We start from the raw sequence: 16,447 nt of genomic DNA on the forward strand, positions 1-16,447 counted from the left end.
ACGGGACTTCCCCCCGTGGTGTGGTCAGCTGCCACAGTGTCCAAGGGTCCACCCAAACCTCACTAATTATAACACGGTGGAATTCCACCTTTATGATGCTGCAGAGGTTAGTGGAGCTGCAGACACCCCTTCATGAACTTTCTGGTTCAATGGACATAGTTGTGCAGAATCCCCTAGGGCATCATGATTGGTTAGTCATGAGTCAGCTGGTAAAAATCTGCAGCCCTTCAAGGATGTCACGGAGGAGCTGAGTTCCAATGGCCACCTTGGCTGACATCATCCCTATAGTTAATTTCATGGATGAAAATTTGGAGGCCTTTAAACAGGAAGAGGGAATGACAGTTGAGGTGCTGCATTATCTGGACATTTTGCAGCAGCAGGTGGAAGAGAGATTAAGGCCTTTAACAGAAGAGAACACATACATGCTCACCACAGTGTGTGATCCCCATGTGAAAGGGAAACTTGCACTACAGTACGATTGTCTCCTATTGGTGAAGGACCTGCTGTTAGCAAAAGTCCGTGAACAGGAGCGCTATATAGGCAGAGACAGATTAGGCATGAAGCAGAGGAGGAACAGCGGGCACTTCAGAGAGTTGTGCTAGCCCAAGCAGAGCAGCACTCTGTCAGCGACAGATAGTCCCTCCTCCTCCTCCTCCACTTCAGAACGCCAAAAGGCATGTTGCCCATAAAGATTTGTCTTTTGTTCCAAGGGCTAGAGAGAAAGCAGCTGGCATGAATGACTCTCAGCCCACCCAAGCAAGGAGACACTAGCACAGCTGACAGTGACACGGTATCTCGCAGAGCCCACAGAGAACATGCAGACAGATCTGCTAGCATATTGGGCACACAAGTCCTCCATCTGGCCACACCTAGCCAAAGTGACTCAGCGATATCTGTCATGTCCACCAACCAGTGTTCCCAGTGAACGTGTCTTTTCAATGACAGGGGATATCATGAGCCCTCGCCGTTCAAGGCTGGCACCAGAGTTGATGGAAATGCTAGTGTTTTTGAAAGTAAACCTGCCTTTGCTTGGGTTTCCAAATTTTCCCTGTGAATGGCAAGATGAATAAAAGCAATTGAAAGCCTTGCAGCAGCTCCAACTGCCTCCTATGCTCCAGATAATATAAGCATTGCAGCACATGTACCTACCTGAAATGCTGGGCCTGTCTGTCCACTGTCCACTGGGTATTCAAAAATAATCTCCAGCTCAGTTCTTGCTTCACAAATGGCAGTCTCTATTGCTCTAAAAGCATCATCTGTAGAATTATCTTTCAGAAATGAAAAAGATGCCATTTTCTTCTGACAGTGAACCAGTTCAGGAAGAAGTGACAGGTCAAACCACAACATACCTGCACAAGGAAATCCTCGAATGCTGTGCCTTTCCATCTAGGCCTTATGTCCCTAGAAGGGTTTGACCTCTGTCCTTGAATGATGTGCTTGCCTGTTTGTCCAGGCCTTATGTCCCTACCTGGGCTTCACCTCTGTCCTTGAATGCTGTGCCTGTCTGTCAAGGTCTTATGTCCCTACGTGGGCTTCACTTCTGTCCTCGAATGCTGTGCCTGTCCTTCTAGGCCTTATGTCCCTACAAGGTACTTGCCAGGTTCTTATGGCCTGGATTGGCCACTGTTGGAAACAGGATGCTGGGCTTGATGGACCCTTGGTCTGATCCAGTATGTCATGTTCTTATGTTCTTAAAGGTTTGACCTCTGTCCTCGAATGCTATGCCTGTTCGTCCAGGCCTTATGTTCCTACTTGGGCTTCACCTCGAATGCTGTGCCTGTCCATCCAGGCCTTATGTCCCTACATGGGCTTGACCTCTTTCCTTGAATGCTATGCCTGTCTGTCCAGGCCTTATATCCCTACGTGGACTTCACCTCTGTCCTCGAATGCTGTGCCTGCCTGTTCATCCAAGCCTTAAGTCCCTACAAGGACTTGACCTCTGTCTTCGAATGCTGTGCCTGTCTGTCCAGGCCTTATGTCCCTATGTGGGCTTGACCTCTGTCCTCGAATGCTGTGTCTGTCCATCCAGGTCTTATGTCCCTACAAGGGTTTGACCTCTATCCTCGAATGCTGTGCCTGTTCGTCCAGGCCTTATGAACCTACGAGGGCTTGACCTCAAACACTGTGCCTGTCCGTCCACATTTGGAATGTACGAACATAAAAAGCTGACTTAAGATGTTTAGAGCTTGCATATTTCATATGCTGAATAGTTTTCATGACCTTCACAATATGGGCCATGTTCCCTCAATCTTTCCTAGGTGTCAACATTAATGTTTCTTCTAGTACTATTGAAAACTAGTGATAGTGGGACTCTAGTTCATCCTCTGTGTTCCCATAGTTTTCACAGGCACTTTAGGGTACAAAGTCAACATAGGTTGATATTGTAGATTTGGGCTTGAAATAACGTCAGCGCTTCTTTTGGTCCTAACAGCTGAACCCTCGTTGCAAAGGGAAACCTCAGTCTCTGGCAATTCAAACTACTAATCTTTGACAGCATGGATCCTTAAATAAAACAAACAATTTTCTTTAGTTTCAGGGCAGAGAAGAGAACTTCCTCCGTCTTGCTCAGGAAGTCATGATCTGTTTGCAAATGCTTAAATCCCAACAATTTGTACCATTATATACTCTAGGGGCCAACCCATTCTAGGGAGCCCTTTCCTGCTCAAAGGAAAGGGAACTCTCCCTGGGTATAGCAGCCTATCTCTTAGCACCTATTGGCCCATGTTCAGAACTAGAAAAGAGCTCCAAGATACTTAGACTGTGGCAAACACAGTGAGACCATGCTCACAGTGAGACCATGCTCCACGTCGCCACACTTTGAAGGCTTGAGCTCCACTCTAGGGGCCAACCCATTCCGGGGAGCTCTTTCCTGCTCAAAGGAAAGGGAACTCTCCCCAGGTGTAGCCAGCCTGTATCTACCCTCTGCCACTCTGCCTTGCTGCCATACACCAGATGACTCACTCAACTCCTTGTGGTGTTCTTGCCACTATCATGGTTCCTCATTGTGTTGGTGCTAGCCTTTCTGCTTGCTATGTTCCCCCTTCATTGTGCTTTAGGATGTTGATGCCACTTGTCTTGCCACTTTGCCTGTTGTGCTGCCTTTGAGGGTTCATGCATCTGTTATCGGTGCTCTCTTTTGAAGCTGTGGTGTGTTTTTGACACTGCTGCTGCTGCTTTGAACCTCTATTAAAGCACTCTTGACACTCCTGGTACCCCTTTGCCTCTTTAAAGTACCTTAGGCTATTCATGCCACTTTGGTGCCACTTTGCCACAGTCTACCTTGGAGCTTTTTTTCTTGTTCTGATGATTGCTCCCCAGAGGTTTAATCAAAATTGATAAGAAAACCCTAATACTGCAGCCAAAAATAGGATGCAAATGTTATATAGTGGACCCTTAACCCGGAGCGAGAGGTCACCCACCTGAGGAAACTTGGTGCCCTTTGCTTCCGGAAGGTGGAAATCCTGGAATAGCCAACCCCTCAGGACCCTTCGCAAAGGTCCACAGCAATAGAGATACAGGCCAAGGAACCTGACACGCAGTTCCGGTTTCAGGCAGGGGTCAGAGTCCGATTCGGGTCCAGGCAGGTAGCAGACCAAGCAAGGTCAGAGTCCAATCCGGGTCCAGGCAGGCGGCAGGCAAACAAGGTCAGAGTCCAATCCGGGTCTAGGCAGGCGGCAGGCAAAGCGAGGTCAGAGTCCAATCCGGGTCCAGGCAGGCAGCAGGCAAAGCAGGGTCAAGGCAAAGCAGGAGTCAAAACAGGAACGCCACAGCACGAACACAGCAAAGCACGGGACCTGTTGTGAAGGCAATCCGTCCCTCACTGAGCAGCGTTTAAATCTCCCTCTTTGGCTGACGTCATCTTCCGGGGACGGCCCCTACTCCGCGTCCCGACCCCTTAAGGGGGCTCCTCGGGGGGAAGCCATTGCTGTGCCGCGGCCCGTGCGCCGCGGACCGCCTGAAGGGAGAGCCGAGACGAGCCCGCCGGAGGAGGTAGGGGGACCCGATCGCGTGCGGTCGCGATCGGGCCTCACAACAGCAAATACTTCCCCATTGACTTTAATGGGAATCGGAAAACGAATGAAACGTATCAACGGATCGGGGGCGCTATTGAACAAATGCAACGTATTTGGCCCCCCGACGAATACGAATACTGAATCGGACGAATCGTCTCTTCTGCACATCCCTAGCATGCACACATGTACGCCCGATTTTATAACATACATGCCGAGCCGTGCTGTCTTCCTCCGTTCCCCTCACAAGCCGCTCCGAAATCAGCATATTTGTTGAAAGGTAGACAAGTTCCAGAATTAATAATAGCAGCACGCTCAAAAAGAGCACATTCAACTTCATGGGGAGAATTAAGCGCCATAAATCCAGCAAAGATTTCTAAAGTAGCTACTTGGTCATTCTTACATACACTTATAAAAACATTGCAGATTGGATGTTTATGCAAAAGATGACAGTGTACTGAGCCAGTGACCGTAGAGCAGGGTTAATATCCTTCCACACAGAATAGTTGGTCTTGGGTAATTTCTAAATGTTCTGGACTGGTGTATCCGAAAGACAAGGAAGAAAAAAATCATTCTTACCCTTACATTTTCTTTCCTTTATTTCGGATACACCAGTCCAGAAATCCATCCCAGACATTTAAAAAAAAAGATATTCAAAGGGAGTTTGTTCAGATGAAATGATCAAGACCTAGCTTTTTCTCTGGCACATATTTAAGAGTTAATTTCTATTTTTGGTCTTCAAATTTTTTTTAAATTAGCTTTGTTAGAGAAATACTGGTTTAACAGGTTCCACACTTAGTGCAAGTATTGTAGTGATGTCATAAACAACCGAGTGCTCTGCCTCCATGAATTGGAAGAGAGTCAAACCCAAACATTCTGGACTGGTGTAGCAGAAGTAAGGGAAAGAAAATTAGCAGGTAAAAATTAATTTTTCCTATAGTACAAAAATGAAATTGTATTATTCCTAGGGACCTTCGTTTTCAGTTTTCATTTTCTTTTTCCTAGGGCATTACAACAAGTACATTTCCTAGTACATTACAACAAGAACAAAAAAGATATTTACCTTGAAAAATGATGAGTCATTTCTTTCCACTGATTTCTCCTGCTTTTATGCTTGCTGTAACAAACACAGATTATTTCCTGGGTAAAATACAATAAAAATCTAAAACAAAGGTCCCTAATTATTCCTAAGACTCTTGAAGTGGATCCTTCCTTCATACTGCAAGCAGCAGCCTTTTCAGGGTAGACAATTCTGCTCGTGGAATTCAACAAAATTTTCAGGCTCTCCACTATGAACATGCATGAGTTATATTTGCATGCAATCTCATACATATTTATCATGGGTGTTTGTGGCATTTGGGGACTGGAGTTGCCTACCCCTGAGCTTTCTCTTCAATGATATCACAAGCAGACACAGAAAGGCAATCAGTACCTGGGGTCATACCCCTCCACTGCTGGAGAGGCACTGCACCCGCAGCAGAGATAAATAACCACTTATCTCATTAGGTTGGCAAGAAAGTACCAGAACGTATGGTGTTTCAGATTTTTTTTTTTGGCTCCAGTTCTCCTGAACAGGCTTGAGCTATACTGCTCCAGTGTAAACTCGCAAACCTGGACATGATCCCTGTCCAAAATAGGGCCGCAAACTGCTGAGGTTTTAAAGATATCTGCAATGAGTATGCATGAGATACATTTGCAGGCATACAATCTCAATTGGGAGAGGAGGCAGCTACTAATAAAACACAGCCTGCAGTAGGGGTGGACTGACCATTTGCACAATAGGACAGTGCCCAAGGGCCCGCAGTACCCACCCCTAGCCTTGGATGGCTGGTTAGGGACAAATGACTATTCAGTCTGCCCCTGACTGGCAGCACAATAGAACAGTGAAGCTCAGACATCCTTTATTTAGCATTTTTATATACCGAAATTCATGTAGCAGAGTTACAAATCAATTCGGTTTAATCCTTGTCAAGCTTTCAGGATAACCCTTGTGCATATATATGAGATATATTTGCATACATTGGAGGCAGTGCATGCAAACCTATCTCATGCAAATGGACGAGGGATATTCTGAAAACTTGATTGTCTATGGTGAGGCCTGAGGACTGGTTTGAGATCCACTGTAAAAGAACTAGGCAACTAGCTAACAAGTATTCCATTACAGCAGGGGTTCTCAGGACACACTCAGCCAATCAAGGTTTCAGGATATCCACAATGAATATGCATGAGGTAAAATGGTATGCATTGCCTCTATTGTATGCAAATCTATCTCATACATATTCATTGGGTTGAGAAGCACTGCATTGCAAAACTCTCATTTATGCAAATCTATTTCATACATATTCATTGGGTTGAGAATCACTGCATTGCAAGACCCTCTGAGGCAGGGGTCCCCAAACTCAATCCTCGAAGGTTTTAAGGATTGTCCCAATGGACATGTATGAGATTTGTGTGTGTGCACTGCCTCCACTGTATGCAAACAGATCTCATGCAGATTCATTATGGAAAATCTGACTGGGTTTGCAGCCCTCGAGGATCAAATCTGGAGACTCCAGCTTTGGGAAAATGGGATGGAATAAATCAACAAATCAGGAGAGCTGCTGTTCCCTCTTTTTGCTTTTGTTATATGGTTGAATGGCAACAAGGGAGTAATAGGAAACAAGTCCCCAAAATATTGAAAAAAAAACATTCATCTTTTTTTTCTTCACAGTGCTTTTATTTTTATTTTGTGGGTATAGAGCACTATAAAGCAGCACTACACACCTTGCCCCAGCTGGTTGTTGCATGGCATTTCTCAGAGGGGTTAAGCCTCTCCTTCCCCAGAAGTGCTTGCCTTACCTGACAGGGAGGGCACATTAAGGACCAAATTTTCAAAAGGCCCAGAGGCCGCAGCCTGGTTCCTGCATGAAAATCTACGTTTGAAAATTGAATCAGGATCTCTGTGTGTAAAAGGACAAACACAGCAGGATTTTGTACAATCGTATGTAGCTGTTCAAAGAGGGGCAGCGTGTGGGAGGGGGGGGGGGGGGAGGATTTATGCATCTACTTTCAAAAAGTCTGCATGTAAATCTACATGCACATCGCTATGGCTGCTGCGCCAGGGCCTGCACGCACCTGTGGATTTTCAAAGCAGATGCACACGCATAAATCCACGTTGGAAATTTGGGCTAAAGTCTGTGGGTAAAATCTACCTGGAAGACTTTAGTCCTGTATGGGCCATTGAAAATTATCCTCCAAATCCTTATTGCTTTGTAATGTGGAGAAACAGAAGAAAAACAGATTCAGAACTTCTGTGTCTGGAAACTCTCTCCTCTGCATGCTTTCTGAAGTGTCCATTATGCTTTGTATTTAAGAACTTGCAGCCAGAGGGTCAAGAGAGACCGAATCCCACCTGGGTCCATGGCTCCGCCTTCCTCCCTTAGTGGGAGCTGAGCATAGGAGGAGGAGGAGGACGCCCTGGTAAGACTGTGGCAGTGAACATGAAAAGCAGAGAGGAGGAGAATGAGGCACGAGACCAGCGCAGCTGCAGCAGAGCCCCAGTAATGATTTCTGCTGAAGGTACTTCATTGTTTTCAGGATCATTCCACCAGGTAGGAGCAGGTTCTTCAGGCACAGCCATAAAAAAAAAAAGGTCTTCTTTATGGAAATAATTTAGCAACTCCCGATTCTTTCCCTTGGCAGATGGCCTTGGGTCTGCGTTTGAAGCTTGAGTGGTGAGACCTGAAACCTCAACTTCTAGTCCCAGTGCTGTCACTAACTTTCACTGTGCAGCCTTCAGAGCTGCGACACTTGCATGTCCAGCTTCCAATCACTGCTACCAGTGATTTTCATTATCAAATCCATTCAAGCTGTGTTGCATACAGACACAGCTTCTGATCCCACTACTGCCACCAACTTACTATGTAAGTCAGTAATTTAACTTTCCTGTGCTCATACTTAGCTTAATGGATTATTCTATTTCATTAAAAGAAATACTATTGCAAACATATGTATGTCTTCTTGTAATGCATTCTGCAACGATGGAATAATTAAGCTTTGTTTTCACACTGAAGCAAGCTTGTCTAGGAACTGGAGATTCTCTGTAAAAAAAAAAAAAAGTCAAATATTATACATGAAAAAGTATGGGTGAATTTAAAAAATGGCCAAGCACTTTTGATCAAGGCAATATATTAATGGTGCACATATCCTATCCACTTTGAGATGCCTGTATAAAGCAGAATATCAAGTTTTAAAAAGTAAAGTAGTGCTCAGGGTTCTCCTAGAATCAAATCAGTTAAATATATGGCAAGAGTCTTTCTCTCCCTTCTCTGTCACGTTCGTCTCCCTCTTTCTCCCACCTCTCCCATAGTTTCCAAAGCTGGATTGGGCTCTCTTTCTGTTGATAAGGGACAAAGAATCAAGAGGATGGAAGTTCAGCCTTGCATGCAACCTTATCCGTGCTTTGCTGCACTGCAGCTCTTGCTCTCATTTCCTGGCTCCGTTACACTGTTGCAGCCAGGAACAGAGCATCTTGCCTTGTGAGGCACGGAGACCTCCTCTCCCTAACATTCATTCTCAGGGTTTCTCAGTTTCAGACCCTGTTGAAAAGAGCATTTCTTTTTTTTTTGTTACGGGACACTTTCACCTCATCTCTCCCACGCTAGTACATTGTACGGCCTTCAGACTTGCATTGTAGCAGGTATTTCCCCTTTAACAAATGAAAAGAGACTGACAGAGAGAGAGAGAGAGAGAGTTAGAATTTTCTACACAGTACAGGGTGGCTAATAGAAGTCAAAGATTTGCCATCAGCCAAGGTGCTCCCTGCACTGAAATGTGCAGACAGATCACACTGGGCTCTGATTCTGGGAATGGTGAGTTAGTGAAAGAAAAGCTCCCTGCCTCTGAGGTGTGCAGTCACACCACACTGGGCTCTGACTCTGGGAATGGTGAGTTAGTGAAAGAGAAGCTCCCTGCCTCTGAAGTGTGTATACACACCACACTAGACTGATATTGGGAATGGTGTATTAGTGAGAGAGAAGCTCCCTGCCTTTGAGGTATGCAGACACATTGTCCCAGAGTCTGATGCTAGGAATGGTTCGGGGAAGGGGTTTGACCTCGTGGTTTCTATGATTTGCATTATAATGTTCAGATTTGCAGCAGTAAAATTTTAAATTAGAAGAGCCCTCCAGCATGTTCATACTGGTTATTTTGGCACATTCATCAATCTACACTAGATTTGTTGAAATTTAAACCCTATACCTTGGGCCCTGGAGATATTTTATCTCCCCACTATTGGAGAATCTACACACTGGGGAAGTTGAAATGTGCAAGGACTTAGCCCTGGGACTGAGAGTGACCCCCCTGCTTTCTCAGCACAATCCAGAAGAGCAGCTATGGGTCTTTTAGTGAGAGGGATGCTTCTTGCTTTGGGATGTGCAGATGCCTTTGCTGGGTTCTCATACTGGGAATGGCGTATCACTGAGACAGAAGCTCTCTGCCTCTGAGGTGTGCAGACACTCCACACTAGGCTATGCAATTCATAGTGTGCCTTGTGAAGGAGAGCAGACAATGGCTGATATCTGAGACTCTCCGTGGACATCTGTTGCCGTGGCCCCATGGCTCCTCCAGGTGCCCTGAAGAAATAGTGAAAGGATTAGTTCTGCAGCCCTAGAAACACTAGCTGAAGACCAAATCTCTGTGCCATTCAAAACAAGAATGCCAGATACAAAATCAGAACCACCCTCCCCCCAGACGTGCTGACTCCCTGCACTACCTGCATCATAGGGAATACTTAGATTTCATGCTGACACCTCTTGTCTGGGTTTCTCCTCACTTGATGTGAAAGATAAATCAAGACTTCTCAGGTTTTTCCTTCATGTCTTTCATATTGTTTGCATGACCACTATATGGGTGGGTGGGAGTTACAATTTCTATTTTTTTCATCGGAGCTTTGAAAATTGCCTTTGCTATGAGTCTGTAGCCAGTTTTCTTGCACCTGTGCTCTGACTTCTAAGTGACGGCCCCTTCTCCGAATATTTTTTCTTGCCATCTCTTCCTGTTCAGTTCTCTTTATGCCAGGGTTCCCCAAACCATGAGATGTATTTACATATTTACATATACTACCTGCACTGTATGCAGATATACCTCATGCATATTCATTGTGGAAATCCTGAAATCCCAACTGGATTGCGACCTTTAAGGACCAAATTTGGAGATCCCCCTGCTTTACACTCTTTTTCGATTCTATATTATTTAAGGTGTCCTAGTGATGCCTCTTGCTGCTGGCCATGTCTCCAGCCAGTAACCTCCTCTGATTGTGCGTTGCTCGTGTAGCTGCAGCATTAACATTAACACTGCTGTTTATTGTTTGTTGGCAATGATGCCATCCTTACTAAGGACATGATAAAGATCGGTTCTGAAAGTGTTTTTAATGGCCCCAACATGCACTGCTGTTGACTCATTGCTCGTGAAGCCTGTTAATTGGGAATGAGGGGGTACACAGTGCCGGTGGGAAGGGTGTCTAGCTGCCCTAGGCGGTGATGTCAACACGTGATCTCTCTCTCTCTCTCTCTCTCAAATTGCATACAATAACCCAACCCAGCTCCTCAAAGAAATACATATCCCAACCCTCTAGCTCCATGCCTCACCCTTGCCACTTCTTATCACGTCTGTCTTTTCAAAACTGGCACCCTTACTGGCTACTCTGTCACCGTGCCCACTTCCGGCACCCTAGGCCACCGCCTACCCCACCTAATGCTTCTGCTGGTCCTAGGGGTACAGCCCAGTGGCCTTGTGACTTTGTAATGCTTTCATAACGCACAGGCCCCAGGGGCAGGCAATTCCGGTTCTCGAAGGCCAAAAACTGGTCAGGTTTTCAGGATATTCCTAATGAGAAATTTGAATGCTCGCTGCCTGAGATGCATACAAATCTATTTCATGCATATTTGTTAGCATGGCCTGTGGGGGAATGGCTTGGAACGCACTTCTTTTCAGACTTGAGAAGCAGAGAAAGAGGAATGTTCTGCTCCAGCCCCTCCCCTTCAGGCCACCTGCAAGGAAGAGGGGAGCACTGAGGCTTTGCTTTCTAATTTAGCCCCTCCTCTCCTTTTCTACAGGGACAGGAGGGGAAGGGGTGTTACTGAAGCAGGTACTGTAGAGCAAAGAATAGACTCAGAAAATGTTTGAATTAGCAGACGTTCAAAATATGATCAGTAGTGCCTGTCAAACAGGCTTAACTCTGGCCTTGATGATTGTCACTACAGCTCACAAATTTCAAACTTCTCCTAATTCATCCCCTTTTTGTGTCTGTTATCCAGGGCTTAATTTATGGTGGAGCAACCCAGAATGGTGTACTGTCACCTTTTTTATGGAATCCAAGGTGTAAGTCAGTTCTGGTTCTCCCACAGAAATGGAGCAGAGCTAGCACTGTAAATCACTTCCAACACCCCTGCAGAAGTGTACTGCTTTTAGTGCTTTATATCATTTCTGGCCCCCCTAGGGCCCCAGAGGAAGCAAAGCAGAGTGTTGGAGCTGCTTACCCTGAAATGGGACAACCAAATGGCCTTTATTTTTTGTGCAATTTCCTAGCACAATTGAGGAGACTCTGAGAGATAATGACCAAGGTCAAAAAGACGAGATGAATGCAGGGCCAGTGCAAGGGGACTAGGCGCCCTAGGCACCTTCTGCCTTGTGCCCACCCTGCTTATCTCGCTGTCCCCACCCAGTCATGCCACCCACCCCCCCTGGTCATGTCACCACTCTCATTAGTGGCTGCAAGTCATGTGGGGCCTTGAGTGTCAGCGCCATGGAGGCAAAGAGGAGTGGAGATTGCCGAATCTCCACTCCTCTTTGTTGCCACTGCTCGTGACCCCACATGGCTCCTGTCCCCTAATGGTCGGCGTCCTAGGCCCAGGCCTAGTTCTACTGCTTCCGCTGGCCCTGGGTGTCAGACCCCTGCTTTTGCTGCTACTGGGTGTGTCATCTTCCTGGATAGATTGCTGCTTACTCTGATGACTTGCCGGGCCCTACTGCCAATGCTGCTAGTGACCACATTAGGAGAGGGAAGGGGAAGTGAATGAGGGATAGTGTCAGGGGGGAGCAGAGGGTAGAGAGAAGGGATTAGAGAAAAGCAGAATGAGGGTGGAAGAAGGACAAAACAGTGAGGGAGGAGACGAAGGGGGCACGAGTGAGTGAGGAGACTGGAGGGAAGGGAGGGCAAGTGAGTAAGGGTATTGGTGGGGCTGTGGGTTGTATATGGGGGAGAGAGTGAGTGAGGGGAGCAGAGGGACCGTGAGCTATGAGTGAAGTAAGAGTGAGAAGCAGTCTGATTGTGTATAAGATAAGAACATAAGACTTGCCATACTGGGTCAGCCCAAAGGTCTATCAAGTTCAGTATCCTGTTTCCAACAGTGGCCAATCCAAGTCACAAATACGTGGCAGGATCCCAAGAATAAGCAGTGGATATCTGCAACTCAACCTTAAGAATGGTTTATGGACTTTTCCTCCGAGAACTTGACTAGACCGTTTTAAACTGCAGCTACATTAATAGCTTTCACCACATCCTCTGGCAACAAATTCCAAACCTTAATTATATGTTGAGTAAAAAAATATTTTCTCTTATTAATTTTAAATGTATCCCTTAGTAAATTCATTGTGTATTCCCTGTTCTTTGTAATTTGAAAGAGTAAACAACTGTTTAACATTTACTCATTCCATTCCACTCATTATTTTACAGACCTCTATCCTATCTCCCCCTCAGCCGTCTCTTCTCCAAGCTAAAGAATCCTAACTTCTTTAGCCTTTCCTCCTAAGGGACTCGTTCCATTCCCTTTATCATTTTGGTCACCCTTCTCTGTACCTTTTCTAATTCTGCTATATCCTTTTTGAGATGTGGGGACCAGAACTGCACATAATACTCAAGATGAGGTTGCACCATGGAGCGATACAGAGGCATTATATTCTCTGTTTTATTCTCCATTCCCTTCCTAATAATCCCTAGCATTCTATTTGCTTTCTTGGCTGCTGACATTTCAACTTATTATCAATGGTGATGCCCAGATCCTTTTCCTGAATGGCGACCCTTAATGTGCATTATGTAGCCATCCTTAAGTGCATTACTTCCACATTAAATTTCATTTGCATGCCCCGTCTCTCATTTTTTCAAGGTCCTCTTGCAATTTCTCACAGTCCTCTTGTGAATTAACAACTTCCAATAATTTTGTGTCATTTGCAAATTTCATCACCTCACTCAATGCTCTCATCTCTAGGTCATTTATAAATATGTTAAAAAGCAGTGGTCCCAATACAAATCCCTGGGGCACTCTACTAGTCACCTTTTTCCATTGGGAAAATTTAATATTTAGCCCTACTCTCAGTTGTCTATCTTTTAACCAGTTGGCAATCCACAATAGGACACTGTCCCCTATCCCATGACTTCTTAATTTCCTAAGTAGTCTTTCAGGAGGGACTTTGTCAAATGCTTTATGGAAATCCAGATACACTATATCAACTGGTTGGGCAGGGGTGGCTCAAGGCAATCTGCTGCCTGAGGCGAGGAAAAAAACACCCAGGGCCAGTGCAAGGGAATTAGGCGCCCTAGGCGAGCCTTCCTCCCCCCTCATTGCGCCGCCACCGCCCGATCTCAGCCCCCACCCCTACCTCATTCTCGATCATGCCTGTTGACTGTGTGGTTTTCTGGGTCATGAGCAGGTTGGGCACTGCTCGCGGCCTGCCAAATCTCCACTCCTCTTTACCATGGCTCACACCCAGTGGCGCACCAAGGGTCTCCGGCGCCCGAGGGCCAAAGCATTTGTGTGCCTCTCCAGCATCCTCCCCGTAATGCTTCTTGTACTAATGCAGAAAATCAGTGACATCTCTAGACAGAAGAATTTTTTTTGGGGGGGAGCCAAAATGACATTTCTTCATCACACCCACCTCTATAGCATGGATCCTGCTTTAAAAATGGTTATAAAAAAAGTGTTAACAAAAAAGTCCAAAGGGTCTTTGCGTAATTTTAAAAAGCTGGCCAGTTTCACATTATAGTAAAACTACTATAAAATTATTTGATAGCCTCATTCAACTAATTCTATATGGCTGGAATTCTGGAATATATAGGAAGGGACAGAATGTCAATACAAATCTTGCACCTCTAGTTCTGTAACTCTGTAATCCACTGAAATTCCCCCAAACAATGGAACTTGGATGTTTCCCTTACAGCTCATTATACTAAAAGATATTTTCAAATTCTGGTGTCACCTCACAGTAACAGCAGCACAAACACCTTTCACTGCCAGACACATTGTGAACTAACACAAAATCCCACAAAAAAGACATTCCAAATCTATACTGCAATCCCATCATAACATAACAGTAATAACACCAAGGACTCAAACAACAATAACCCTACCTGTGAATAAGCAAGGGAAAATATTACACTGGGTCCTAGAATACCAATACACCACTTACTGAGGAAACAAAACAAACCCGATTGCTATAGATCCCTATACAGACACTACATGCTAGCAGAATCTCTCATCATGGTCACACACACAGAGCAGAGACAAATCCTCACCGAATACAGAATACAAAATAAAGGGCACAAATTAGAAAAAACTGAAATGGAAACCCCAAGAAGCCAGACTGTGTATTAACAATGGTAAAACAGAAACACCATTCCTCATAAAACAATAAAATCAAGAAACATAAAGCATCAGTTATAATAGTAAAACCATACTAATAAAAGAATATTTTAAAACTACTGATAAATAGAATTTCTATTAATTAAAATCATATTTATTTATTTATTTTTAGATTTTTATATACCGGTGTTCCTATATGAAATAAAGATCACATCGGTTTACATTGAAACAGAACATGAAAATTGCCAAAAGGCATTACATAGAACAAGGTTATGAAACTTGGAACAGTGTACATAAGTTCAAAATTTAATGATAACGTTGTAACATTGATGACCAAAAGATAAAGGAGAAAAAAAAAAAAAAGACTTAAACAATTAAGTTGACAGGTCTTATTGAGCATAAACATTATAACGTATAAGTGAGAAAGTCTCAAGTGTCCTGCAGCAAGAGATTAGATACCGAAGTAGGTAGTGGTATGGAAAATGGGGGTTTGTGAAGAAGATATGTTCTTGCTGGTTGGAGGGGAAAAAATGATGATCATGGTCCTGGAAAAGCTTGGCTAAAGAGCCAGGTTTTAAGTTTTTTTTTGAATGAAGAGTGGCAGAACTCAAGCCGAATGTCTGGTGGGAGCGCATTCCATTGAATGGGGCCTGCTGTAGATATGGCACGTTTATGATGCGAGGATTTTGTTGAAGGTACATAGAGTGTGCCTTTATATGCTCCTCTGATGGGTCTAGAGGAGGAGTGAGGGCGTAGTTGGTTACATAATTGAAGAGGAGAGATATTGTGAATGGATTTATGAATTCCGGTGAGTACTTTATATAGGATCCTTTGCTTTATAGGCAGCCAGTGGAGGAGCTTGAGAATGGGGGTGATGTGATCTCTTTTATTCGTATTGGTAAGGATTCTGGCTGCAGAGTTCTGTAGCATTTGGAGGGGTTTGATGGATGAATATGGAAGGCCAAAGAGAAGCGAATTGCAATAGTCGACTTTTGATAGAATAATGGCTTGTAGGACCATCCGAAAATCGTTGAAATAAAGAAGAGGCTTCAATTTTTTTAAGACTTGTAACTTATAAAAACAGTCTTTGGTGGTTGTGCTTATGAATTTTTTAAAATTGAGCTGATTGTCTAGCATGATACCTAGATCTCGAACATGTGGTGAGTGATTTAATATGGGAGTGGATGAGTTGAGTAGGTCAGCTGGGTTTAGAAGTTTGATGTTGATGTCTTGATTGATGATTAGGATCTCAGTTTTGTTGTTGTTAAGAATGAGGCAAAGGCTGGAGAGAAGATGATTGATCTGTTGCAAACAATTGTTCCAGTGAGCCAAGGTTTTTTGTAAGGATTCTGAGATTGGGATGAGTATCTGGATGTCATCCGCGTAGAGATAGTGAGTTAGGTTTAGTTTAGTAAGTAGATGACATAGAGGTAAGAGGTAAATGTTGAAGAGGGTAGGGGAAAGGGAGGAACCCTGAGGGACCCCCCGGTTGGAAGGGATCGGTTGTGATTCTTTGTTGTTAATCTTTACTTTGAATTGTCTATTTGCTAGGAAGGATTTGAACCAGCTGAAGACTGTTCCTTTAATGCCTATATCTGCCAGACATTTTAATAGAGATGAATGGTTGACAGTGTCAAAGGCTGCAGAGAGATCTAGTAGTATCAAAAGATGTGGTTGTTTTTTGTCCATATTAGATAGAATAGAATCGGTAAGAGAGATAGGAGAGATTCAGTGCTTAACGATTTCCGAAAGCCATACTGGGAAGATACAAGAATGTTGTTTTCTTCCAAATATTCAGATAGTTGTTTATTGACTATCTTT

At 44.5% G+C, this 16,447-nt stretch overlaps 1 protein-coding gene across 2 annotated transcripts in view; it reads left to right on the top strand.

The window, feature by feature from the left end:
- Positions 1–7,379: 7,379 nt before the first annotated feature.
- Positions 7,380–16,447, top strand: part of LOC115076171 (hyaluronan synthase 1-like) — a 77,360-nt gene continuing 68,292 nt past the window's right edge. The window contains exon 1 of one of the 2 annotated variants that reach the window (XM_029577315.1): positions 7,380–7,568. In XM_029577315.1, coding sequence (XP_029433175.1) covers positions 7,490–7,568 — 79 coding nt within the window. In that variant the 5' untranslated portion in view covers positions 7,380–7,489. Of the gene's footprint in view, positions 7,601–16,447 lie in introns of both variants that reach the window. The other variant, XM_029577316.1, reaches the window with a different exon arrangement.

This window comes from Rhinatrema bivittatum, chromosome 14 (assembly GCF_901001135.1).
Source record: "Rhinatrema bivittatum chromosome 14, aRhiBiv1.1, whole genome shotgun sequence".
Classification (NCBI taxonomy): domain Eukaryota; kingdom Metazoa; phylum Chordata; class Amphibia; order Gymnophiona; family Rhinatrematidae; genus Rhinatrema; species Rhinatrema bivittatum.